This window comes from Dermacentor variabilis, chromosome 3, assembly GCF_050947875.1.
Source record: "Dermacentor variabilis isolate Ectoservices chromosome 3, ASM5094787v1, whole genome shotgun sequence".
Lineage (NCBI taxonomy): Eukaryota > Metazoa > Arthropoda > Arachnida > Ixodida > Ixodidae > Dermacentor > Dermacentor variabilis.
Genome location: NC_134570.1, coordinates 241,388,160 through 241,400,904, shown reverse-complemented (window position 1 = coordinate 241,400,904; position 12,745 = coordinate 241,388,160). Strand labels below are relative to the sequence as shown.

The following is a 12,745-nucleotide window of genomic DNA, read 5'->3' as shown; positions in this document are numbered from 1 at the left end:
GCCATCAGGCTTGAATTCACGGGCACGCGAGGTTGCGTGCGAAAACGTGATTACGAAGCCTTTAGGATTCAGCGCATTCATATTGACGAAATTTGAGGTTCGATCGTGAAAGCTCATCTTAGGAAAGCAACTCTCTGCATTTAGTAGTTACGAACTATAGCCTTCTTTAGAGCGAATAGCTTTGTTTGCCTTTTTTGTTCGTGTTCGTCTTTGGCGGTCGCCAGGTGGATTTGCGATACAAACGAAAAGTGTGCATGCGCTCCCGAAACCGCGTTCATCGCCGAACGACATCATCATAAGTCTTTGGGACGCACGTGTTTATTCGTGTAAGCTTTTAAGTGTGTGTAGGTTAAGATGCAGTGATGTAGTACTCGCAAAGAAAACGTGCATCGCCCGCATGTTTATTGGCAGTCGTTGTCCCGTTTAGTCGTTCGCTTATGAGTTCGTCCGACCATATGTCTCTGAGCAGTGTCTCCTTTCTATTAAGGCGGAAGCCTTTAATGGCTCATTGTCAAAGTCATCTGCCGTTAGCAGAAACTGTCCCAGCTTTCCGGCCTCCTGATTGGTTTCCTCTGTGTTGTGACGTCACTGTCACTAGGCACAGGTGTGCGCCTCCTGATTGGCTCGCGTGCGTGACGTCACTGTCGTCAAGTGCGGGTGTCGGGGTGGTTCGGCGCCGCGCTTGATGACTCATCACATGGGGACGCGTGATGGCCGTGTGTTCGACGGTGCGCCCTGACGCCACTGTCGTCAGGCGCTTGAGGTGACCTCCCGATTGGGCGCTGTGTGGCCTGACGTCACTGTCGCGAGGCGCGCGTGGCGACCGTCTGCATGCGTGTGGTGTGGCGGCGGCGGTGGCGGCAGTTTACTTTACGGTATCGTGTGGGAAGGATGCCTCGTCTCGCCAAACCAGTGTCTCCCAACACGCGACGTGCGGCAGCCGCTGAACGCAAGGGGCGCTCAAGAGAGGCTTAGTGCATACGTCGCATGCATCATGGCGGCGAGACGCGTCCGACACCACAGTCTATGGACGCAACGGGCCAACGCAAGAGAGGCAATGCGTTTGAAGCGACTCGCTGCATCTCCGGGTACCAAGGCAAATGAAGCTCGGAAGCGTCGTGACCGCCATCTTGCCGGGGCAAGCCGAGCAAGTACAAGTCAATCGAGCCATGTGGATGATGAAGATGGTCAACTACACCCCGACACCGCCATGGAAGACGCGTCTCCTTCTGATGCGCAAACGGCACTGCAACAGTTCCAGGCGGCCACGAAGTACTTTAATAGACACTTCGTCCAGAACGACGTTGCAGACATTTAATAAACAAACAAACATTCACATAACAGTGTACGATTTGTGTGCCTCCTTGATGTTTACGACGCAACAAACCGCCATGGGAAATGGTGTCAGGCTTCCGCCGTTTCACACTTTATTCTCGACAAAGTGTCTTGCGTTTCTTTTTTTGCTGTGCCTGCCGCCATGCCCCCTCTCTCGATTTTGTCCCGAGGTGCCGCTTGGCGGCTCCACCGTATTGCAGACGACGTTGTTCCCCCGCCCGCGCGCCGGCAGTTTGCGGACATTTCGCGGCGCGCTTATGTCGTCTGCAAGTAATAACTACAAACGTTATTAAGTGTTTTCACAAGGACAATTAAAGAAGGGATCTCTGCACGCAATAAAAGATGAGGTCGAAAAAAATTATTATTATGGGTCTTACCGGGGCCACAATACTCGCCTCCGTCAACTTGCGGACGACACTTAACCCGTAGGTTTCTGGTAGACGTCTGTTTGCTGCAACGGTGATGTTCCTGTGATCTTTTTCATGTCAGTATGCGTTGCTGTTGCACACAGTTTTGTGTGTCGAGCCAGCGAAAGAAAGACGCTGGAGTTCCTTTCACGACATACCAGCGGACAAAGAGCTACGGGAACGATGGCTGCAAGTTACCGCAAGAAAGAACTGGGAGCCGAGTCCGAATTCAAATTATCCGGCTGTATGCAGCCTTCATTTTTTGGAAAGCGACTTTCGCCAGGGCACGAAGAGGCGTATGCTCAAGCAAGGAGCAGTGCCCAGTGTTTTTACTCACTATCCGTCCTACACAAATAAGGAGCAGCCGAAAGTGAGGAGTTCTAGCGTTACACAGAAAAGAAAGCCGGTGTGGCCGTAGAGGCCACGCCAGCTAGCCTGCCTATACATCTGCTGAGGAAGTGCATTCGTGCGCTGCATCGTCGTCAGATACACTCGAAGTTTGTGTGAACGTGCCCTCTCAAGCGCCCGAGCACAGATGGCCCAGTTATCAGGTCACATCAGAAAGTGTGTCTGCAGTCTACAGCGATGACAATGCCTGATACTGCTCCTTTGGCATCAACAAGCGGGAAATGCACGAACCTCATTTTCCCAACCCACGCGCAATCAGTAGACGGGGCAGGCACCCATGCCTTGAGATCAGTTGGCGCTCAAGCGGAATGAAGAAGCTCCGCTTCAGCCTTCCTAGAACGAAATAGGTGGCGCGAAAAAGAAAGGTCACGGAAGGCACGGAATCAGAGGATGCAGGCAACCGCCTACGCTTACAAAAAGGAGCTACAACGCCTACAGGAAGAGCGCAATGTCAACCAATTTCTTCAAGTCGCCGACTCAAATCAGGGCTGCACGAAAGCCAGATTAATTATCTATCAAGTGCTGAACTACAAGGCAAAGAAACGAAAATAAAACAATGTGGTTCGAAACCACTGTACGGCGGTACATAATTTTGCGCAACCTTTCCACAAAGTCATATGAATACCTGAGTACAGAGTTCTTCGCACTCCCATGCAGAACGACACTTCAAAAGCACCTAGGAAGTACTGCAGGTGAAGTAAGTTTCAAGTGATCTCGTGAAAAAAAGGCTGAACACCGAGATGGAATGCCTCGGGATGGAACAAGCCAGAATGTGCAGCCTCGTCATAGATGAACTGCGGATCAAGCGTAGGCTCGAGTACAACAAACGAAGAGATGTTTTCCTGGGAGATGTTGACATGGAAGCTCTGAACAGCCTTTTGTCGGCGTCTAAAAAGAAGAAAAGGGCGAACTCGCTCTTGTGATTTTAGCTCTGTGGCGTGCTGCGAGGTTCAGGATCCTGGCAGGATACTTCTTCACGAGGGCCTGCACTGGTGATCTACTTGCGGAAACCACGGAGCACGTCATCAGAAAGACCGAAGAACTAGGATTTGAAATCGTTCGGGTTGTGACTGACAGAAAAACATAACAAAAAAGACATAAATGACAAAATAAACGTCGCAGCATGGAAGTATTATCGCGTGGGCAACTGCAAACCCGAGTATCTCATCTCGCCGATCCAAGCCGAAGTTTGTTCCTGGCATTCGATCAGATCCACAATAAAAAACATGCGATCACAGTTTCTGGCAAAAGAGTTAGGAAAAAATGGTGAAGTTTCTTCAACTTACATAAAGGACCTCTGCAAAATGCAACCGGGCTCGATTCTAAAGCCAGTCCGTTTTCTGACGAGAAAGAACTTCCTTCCATCAAATATAGAAAAAAATGGGAGTGAAGCCTGCCGTCCAGTTGTTTTCACCTGCCGTGACAGCGGCTTTGTCCTTCATGAAGGATCGTGCAGGGCACACTTTCGATGCAAAGTTTGCCAGCGTCGGACCAACTGTGGAGTTGATGAAGAACATGTGCAAATAGTTTGTCCTTATGGATATCAGCAATTGCCAGCAACATATTCACCAGAATCACTCTGACCCCAAGCAGTTCTCTGATTCGCAGGACTCGAGACTTGGCTGGCTCTGGCTTGTTTTCTTAGAATACGTTGAAGACGTGAAATTGGCAAGCGAACCGCAGACCTTCCTGACGTACCACGCCCTGGTATTCACAACTGTGTCTCACGTTCAGTGCACTATATGTTTTCATTGGAGAGAGGATTCAAGTTTGATCTGACGCGTAAATTTCCGGGCGGCCCCATAGAAGCGGGACCCTTCGGCGCAGTGCTGGGTGCAATGAAATGCTGGACGTCACTTGGGAAGATGCTGAAGACGCGAAAGACGCTTCGCGTACCAGTAAGCTCATTCTTTTCCTCGCGCAACATTATTAGCAGCAGCGAGATAGCCAGCACGTCAGCAAGAAACGCGCCCACAGCTGTGAAACTAGTGCAGCAGACCCTGCGCATCGAAAGCTTTTCTTCCGACGCCACACACGGCAGCGGCTTCCCTCGTCACGAGATCCCGCGCTGTGCGCGAGAAAAGCGAGCGTGAGTCCTGCGGGTCGCGAGCACAAAAGCGGTTTGACGTTGCGCGCACCAGGAGGTCCGGAACTGGTGCGAGTTCTGCACGCCCCGAAGAGGTTTGTGGAGCGCACATTCCTGCAGAAGCGCTCGGAAACGTGTTTAATGCACAGCGTTGACGTTATTGTTGCCTTGCCAGTATTCTTTTGTGACCGTTGTCACAAAACAGAAAGGCACAAACGAACAGAACTTGTATGTAAGAAAATCACGAAGCCGCTTTTCACAAACTATGCCGTTGACTTCACTGACAAGAAAGCAGTAGCCAGGCTTTATGAAAACAAGCCACTGTCTCGCAAGTACCTAAAGCTTTGATGGCTAAACGACAACGCACTTGTCGCTTGTGCGCTATCTTCGACACATGGACTGATCCATGTCCATGTTTGTTGAGTTTTAGTGGTTCATACATGTTTGTTTCACACAAGTCTCTTGCCACAATATTATTAACTTGTTCATTTGCTTTCTACTTATTCCTGTGAATTCGATTTATTCTTAACTCGGGCTCTCGCCATCAGCAGAGCACTTGAGTTGCTCCGAAAGAATGCGACAGATTTCTGGAACGCTTCTTTCCGCACAATGCTCTCATGCGGTAATATCGAGGCCTCGTAAACACGGAAGGCTATAAAAAAATAAGATTCAATAATAACAATAACCATAAAAATAAATAAAAACAACGCGCGGGTTGGCAACGGCTGCATTGCGCCACATCCGCCACCGCGGGGTAATAGCGCGGTGCCGCCGTGCGGTCAATCGGAGCAACAGAGCGACGATGGGACACCAGTGGAAATGGGCGCGATGCAGCAGGCACAGAAAAAAAATACAGGAGGCGCCGCTCTGAGGCAAACGTGCCTCAATATGAGCGACTGCATCATTTCACTTGCCGCAATTTCCGCCGCGTCATAGCGCGGCAATTCTTTGCGCGGTCATCCCTCCATTGAAGCAGCGCCTCCTCCAGGCGGCACTGACTGAAGTCTCGCAAATCTTATTTCGGAGCGAGCGCGCAACTGTCCTGAATGCATGCACCTTAGCGCAGCTCGATAGTACGTCACTTCGTGAACGGACGAGCACGGTGAAATGTTATTGGTGGTGAGTGACTGACTGAAAAAAACGATGCACTTGTTTTAGCCCGAACGAAGCGCTGTTACCGCGCTCCGGCTTCGCGAACGAGTACAAAAAAACTGCTTTCATTTTCTATCTTAAAACTTATTGTGCGCAAACAAACAGGGACGAAGAATAGGGGCAACACAAGGACGAGCGCTTTCTAACAACTGGTTGTATTTTTGAAGAACTACCTGCTTAAGTACCCCCAGATCTGCGCGATCAAGTCATGTAACACTTGTGATAAAAAAAAGACGTGGACAAAAGCCACCCGGTCAACCTAAAAACAGCAAGGTGCATAAAACAACCGCTTACAATAAAATGCGTTGAAGATTTGATGATAGAAGCGAATTTTCTTTATCTAACAATGAAACAGAAGGATGGCTGATGCATATTTCTTTTTGTTTTTCAATCCAGTGTGCTTCCACAATTTCCCTAGCGGTTTGATTCCTATGCCTATACAAAATGTCTGTGCTACTAAGACAAGGTGAGCAATCATGTTCTTGGCAATGCATTGCCAAATGCATACTAGGGCGACCTTTCAGACTAGACAAGTGCTCCCTTAACCTCGTCTTAATGCATCTTGCAGTCTGCCCTACGTACGCATGACCACACGTCATAGGAATCTGGTAAACAACGTTCTTCGCGCAATCAACAAATTGGTTCTTGCGCGGATGTTTAACACTACATTCTTTCTTTACATCATCCTTACTTTCGAACTTCTTTTCAACCTTAGAACACACACTGCCTATTTTGTTTTTTGCCGAAAATACCACTTTTACTGCATAACTACCAGCCAGCTTTTTAAGTCTGTGTGAAAGGCCGTGCACATACGGAATCACTGAAGCCTGTGCAAGGGAGAAACACAAGTTTTGAGCAAGAAAAGAAGAAGACTAAGGAGATGTTATAAAATGCTAGAATGAAGAAAAAGACACGTGTGGCATATCTGATTCTGTCAAGCAGGCTGGACGACCGTTCGTCGCAGCCCCGTTTCAGATGTGATGCGAATAAACCACGATCATCAGCATCGCATCGTGCCACTTGTCACGCGATCAGTGGACGCGATGCGCGCCGCGTACAGCGTCGATATGTACTGCAGTGGCGTTGTGGTGGCCGCCAGATGTCACGGCACGTTGCATCGTGCCCAAGGTCGATCCAAATAGGTCGCGAAGCTTCGGGCGAAAAGCGGTTCAGTACAGATTGTCACCGACATCAGCATGGGGGGTTATGGGAGCTGCGATTGAAGCGCGACTATGTTTGGAGGGAACAAACATTGGGAAAGAAAGACGCGTTTTTTAATTCAAACGAGACACAGTTAGATTCATTCAACGAAAATAAAATTCCTAGACAGTTTTATACATTCTTGACGAGTTAAGAAAATACAAGTTTAATTTTATTATTATTAATAAATGCATTTCTTTTAAGCGCCCATCGCTACAGGGGGCGTTGACGCCACTATCACTCGCAATGCAATGCACGTCTTGAAATGGGCAGAAAGGCGCACTCGTACACCTGTTGAAATACGCCCCCCCTCACAGCTTGTGCTTTCTTGCTTGTCAAAGTTTGTCTGAATTTGGTGACGCGGGTAGCTTCATTGCTTTTTAATCTGTTCAGTCAAATGTAGTAAGTTAAGACCGCCAGATAATTGTGTAGTTGTCTTCGTGCGACCGTGCTGGCCGACGGGCTTGGCATCCAACAATAGGATCAGCACTCTACACCTAAAGCTTTCGTCGGCCTCCAAAGAAAGTATGTTCTGTGCAGGGATGCGATTTCGACAACCGTACGGCTGGCCTTTTCCTGCATCGCTTTCCACGCTGAAAGCTCGAAACGCCCGTCAAGTCGAATGGCGGGGCATTTGAATATATAGCTCCAAAGGAAGAACAACGAAACAAATTTCGCGCCTTCGAAAACAAAATGACGTCACTTCTGCGTTTAACGGGCATGGGGTCACATTATTGTTTCTTCCGCCGGAAGTGTTCCCACCACATACAGATGGCGCTAAGCCCCATGGACCGCCGATGGACCGTCATGTTTTGAACGTATGGGCTCCTATGGAAGCTTCGCTACCAGGTATACATTTACCTTGTTGTGCCATTTGCCAAGGGGTTTGATACGCGCACCGCGCAGTCTCGCATCCACGGCTGCTCGAGAAGCGACGCGCGCGCGGCTGCAACCGGGCTCAGCCGAACGCAGCGCGAGTTCGCGAGAACGACTTCGCCGCGAATGCGCTCATGTGCGTGCTGCACGAGCTGCGATGGAGTCCAGTTCTGACTGTGCTGCGTGCGTTTTTTGTTCGTAAAGATTCTTTGCGGCCGCCTTCGCTAATCGTCAGGATTTGCTGAAATTTTCGCTTACGAATAATGTTATCGAAATAAGCTTTTCAGTATGCTGGCCCTGGAGATTAGATGAAAACCAGCACGATACCTGCAGCACTGCTGCCACTGCGGCTGACGCAGGTGTACGTTACAGTGCGCGGTCTTCTGTGCAGTGGGCGTGGATGTGAGGCGCAACTTCACCCCTTGCTACGCCAGTGACAAGATCACGCTGCGCTCTTCCTGGATTGGGAAGGTCGAAGACACTGTGAGTGGCACCATTTTTCGTCACTTTTGTTCAGGACGCCGCATTCGATCCTTCCGACCTGTCCCCTTACGCTGGCGCATGCGCATAGAGATGCGCCCGGTGAGCGTTGTTGGAAGTGGCGTGCAAGCGAGAGCGAGTCGAAAATCTGATGGGTCTGCCTATGTGCACACAGCGGCCAACGCGCTATTTGAGCGCGTCCAAGATAACTTTTCGTCCAATGGGCACCGCAGGTCTCTAAACCGGTACACCTTTGCGTGTCGTGAGAAGCGAGCAAAGACACAAAGGGGAAGACAGGGGAAATTACTGGTAGTTACTCATTGATGAATAAGTAATAGAATCTATAAGAATCGGGCCCCTCGGTCAACGCCCTTTCTACCTTTGCGTGGATCGTACGAATTGCAGTGCGCGGGTTAATGGCGGCCAGTGTCGTTGTTGAGCACGTCTTCTTTGTTCGTCGAGGCACGTGATGCTGGGCGCACTTTCGACCGCAGGTGGCCGGCAACGCCCCGCCAAAGCCGACCGTCAGCCGTCCGTCTCGCGTCGCCAGCACTGGTGAGTCCCTTCGGGCGTCGCATGTCTCACCTGCTGTTGGTTACCTTTAACGAACTTGCAAAACGTTGCCGTCCACCCTGCAGCATAGACGACACTTGAATTTGCCACCCACTCAAAGCACAGACCGAGGAATAGTGTAATCGCTAATGAATCAAGCACAGAAAGTACTTAGATACTTTCCTTGCATTGCCCGACAACATCGTCTCAGGACCGCGCAAGATGATTGCGGGGACACCCGTGAAAACCTCAATCGTACACTGAGCACGAATGCGCACGTCGTTCGTCTGCACTTGAGGCGGAAGAATGCGGTTGATGTAGCGCGAGTGAATATCGCGCTTTGTTCTCTTCCGCAGTTGAGATTGCATGTACTGATCGCGGCGTTTTGGAAGTAACACCCATTCGGAGGGATTGGGGTCGTGCGAAACAAGCGTCGTTTCGAACACGCATACTAGAGCTCTTTTCGCCAAAAGACCGCATACTTGGGGATGACTGCTAACAGCTGTCGAAATGCGATGCTGGCTCATTCTTGAAGCGCGTCCGGCTTAGCCAGACACCCATTCTCGTGGCCGCACTATCCGCGTGGCATGGCGAACGATGTTGTGTCCCTGATTAATACCCGAAACTCTCCACTTAGGTCACACGTAACTTGATATAATTTAACATACGTGTGCGTAGTATATATAAGTTGTAGGTATTTTACTTGCACCTTTCTGCGTGTATAAACGCGCATTGTTCTCTTTCTTGTCAAGTGCTTCTTGCTATCGTTTGATTTATGCGGGCCGGCCAGCGTTATAACGAACGTTATGTGCGAGGGCGCTATAGAAGGACGCGATTAAAAGCACGTTATTGGCCACATTATGGAAAAATGACGCTATATTTATGCATTCCGTCAAGTTGCGCAATTAGTGAAGACGAATTTTTGAGACCAACTTCTAATCAGAAAATTGCAGAGTGCTGTAGTCCCATCCAGCAGTACTCCAATTTGTGCCTATTGTGTGTGATTACTTTTTTTCGACTCACGAAGCCCGCGAGGTATTGCAACCGCGACTACGCACTTGCCCGCCGCAAACGCGTGCTCTCAAATCACGAAAGGAAGGTCACGTGGACGTTGGCTTTCATGCGCTGTCGACGGGAGCAGGTTCGCGCAAGCAAAGAATCCCAGCTCGTCGCCGCCCTGTCACCTTCTCCAGGACAGCACACTTGCTTGACAACGCGGTTCATTCACTGCCATCGCGGCGCACAGATCGCGCGGAAATGTTCTCCCAGGATTCCTTTGCGAGGAGAGCGTATTGGGTGCGCATTGAAATGCTACTCATTGAAACCTGTCCTTGAACGCTGAACAATTTCCTTGTGGGATTTTTTTCTTCTCTGAATTACCGAATTGTGCTGCTGTTTAATTTTTCTCCAATAATTAGTCAAACAATGAGAATGCAGAAGTTATGGCTCCTCTCCATAGATTGGCCGACACCATACTTTTTAGTCGCATCCTTCCACAGCGTTTGCCTGAAATTAGCTGCGGCACCATGAATGTGTGTTCAGACGTACGTTTACGGTGAATCCGTATACAAGGCGTATTTGTTATAAAGAGTATATATATATATATATATATATATATATATATATATATATATAAATAATGTGTGTGTCTGTGTGTGTGTGCAGATATACTTTTTAGAGACAAATTAAAGGCAGGGAGGTTAACCAGGATTGAGCGCGGTTGGCTACCCTACACTGGGGAAACGGACAAGGGGAAGAAAAGATTATAAGAAGAGAAATTCCACTGGTGATATCATTCGGTCACTCAGTCGATGAAATCCCTACAAATAATCGCTGCTTTCACCTGAAATCAGCCGAAGCTACAAATGAAAGTTTCGTGCTCCTATTAGGTGATGACAAGCTATTGCCTGTCATTATTTTTTTCTTTCTGATTTTTTTTTTCATTTTGCGAATTGCCGGAGAGTTTATTTGCTTCTCACAACTACAAATGTAGCTCATTCGTTTGATGACAACCATTTCTCTTATTATGTAACAATGTGCAGTGGAATCTGAGTTATACGAATCTGGCGAAGTCTTGTAAAATATGCGCATAAACCAGAATTTTTAAATACAATTGGAATTTGTATGTTACAAGGACGAAAACGTTTTCATTGAAATGCACTTACATATAAAGAGATCTCGCGCAGTGTCTAAACGAAATTTTAGGCCCGGCGTCCGGTCGCTGCGATGCCACTGCCACCGCGAACCGTTGCGGCGGCGCTGCGGGGCTCTGGAATCGCCGAAGCGAAGAAGGCAGCGCCGCCGCTTCCCGAGCTGGCAGACGTCTGCACCCGCTCACGTTTCTTTTCAGGCAAGGCGAGGAATGCGAGCGTCGTGCTGCCTTCCAGCGACGGGCCACCGACAGCTGGAAACGAGTGAGTCGGTCCTCTCTGTGCCAGTGGATCGCCACTATACGTGCCAAGTCCAGGCACGTATAGTGCAGTGGCTGCCAGGGGTTACTTGGCATTTTTATGAGCAACCATTTGTGAACGCTCATTTCTCTCGGTCGCAAGCCCGTCGCTGACGTCACTTGGATTACGTCGCATCGCGTGCACGTGTACCTCGGCCCGTGTGGCTGCGAGGGTGATGCGCGTGCAGGCGCATTTCTCTCGCGCACTTCGTATCGCCACTTGGCTGCGAGCACAGCAGGCAGTCGCGATGGCAGCAACCGAATCGAGAAAAGCCTTTATTTGGAGACCCCCGGAAACCTGGTAAAGCCAATGATCGGCAATGCGATCGAATGGATGGCCCGTAGCGCATTTAAATCTTCGTACGTCATACTAATGTCGCTCTTCTTTGCGCCGCGACAAATGAGTCTCATAGCGCTTCGTGCACGCTTACCAGGTGGGCAGCTGTCCAACAGCGCCGCGACAAGTGAAATTTGAACCCGGTCGTGTTCTACGTCTGTTCTAACCTGCTATGGAATGAGCCCCGCTAGACAACCCTGCGAATGAGTCAGCGGCGTAATTCTCTAGTTCTTCAGGCGATGTGTATAACATTAGGCACCGTTAGGTCGACGAGCAATGAATGTGTGTAACTCGTTTCTAAAGGTGTTATAGGTCGAGCAACCGAAGCCGTCGCTTGAAGTGCGACAGCTGCGTCGGCGCTTGTGGCCACCATTCGTTGAAGCCAACGAGCACAAGATGGCCGTATGCAGAGGCGGCACAGTGCACGCAGCACGTCTTGCGGCCGAGCCACGCGGCGGACGAGCTGCAGTGCGACGACGCCCCGCCCTCCGGCGAGGAGGGGAGCGACGCGTGTGCGGTGGGGGGGGGGGGGGGGCACGAACCGACGCGCTCGGGCTGTTTCCGAGGAATCTCGGGCCCAACTCCGACGCGGCCGACTCAAATACGTGTAAAACGCAAAAACGTTTAGCTGAGGTAACCCCTGGACCGATTTTAATGAAATTTCTAGCATTTGAAAGAGAAAGGTAAATTCTAGTGACTGTTGGAAGCGGAATTTCGATTTAGGGCCTGAATTTTGTACAAAAATATTTTCAGACATTCGAAAGATTGAAAGAAATATAAGCACCAAGTCTAGAAATCAATAGCTCTGCATCTAGGACAGATATCGCGGATCTGTAAACGGCATACACTAGATCATTGAAAGCGGACAAGTTCCATGTGTCATTTTATACCTTACGTGAATTTGTTACGTTGTGTACAAGGGCTTTGCAAAAGCTGTACTTCCATATCATCGAATTCTTTTAGATTCATATGTAACACAGGAATTTTGTCCGCTTTACTTGTACTATCACATGCCATTCACATAACTGTGATAGGATTTTTTATTGCTGAGTTACGCAGTCTTGAACTTGATAGTTTCGTTTATTGAAAATTTGAGATTTTGCCCATGTTTAATAAAAAATTGACGACTTACATCAAAAATGCGAAACGAACAATCTCCCTATCTTAAGTTTTTCTTTTAAATTTGACAAAGCTCGTCAAATTTGGCGCTGTGGTTGCCGAGGAAAACGACTTCTCCTTTTACATGCATTCGGATGGGAGCGCGCGAACTAGAGCTTCCTTTTAAATGCGGGCCACGTCCTGTCGCTCGCGGGTGGGACCGAGCATAGCGACTGCCGCCGATCTGTAGTCGACGTCTTTTACGGCAAAGCTGTTAGTACGACTAGATGGCCTCTAAAAAAATTTAAATCTGCCTGTTTTCGCGGTTATATGAATAAAAAAGAAACTAGATTACTCGCGAAGTT

At 49.1% G+C, this 12,745-nt stretch overlaps 1 protein-coding gene across 1 annotated transcript in view; it reads left to right on the top strand.

Moving 5' to 3' along the window:
* Positions 1–12,745, top strand: part of LOC142576750 (putative ATP-dependent DNA helicase HFM1) — a 295,132-nt gene that overhangs the window by 231,524 nt on the left and 50,863 nt on the right. Inside the window, exons 15-17 of the mRNA XM_075687030.1 lie at positions 7,856–7,947; positions 8,439–8,499; positions 10,847–10,910. Coding sequence (XP_075543145.1) covers positions 7,856–7,947; positions 8,439–8,499; positions 10,847–10,910 — 217 coding nt within the window. The remainder of the gene's footprint in view (positions 1–7,855; positions 7,948–8,438; positions 8,500–10,846; positions 10,911–12,745) is intronic.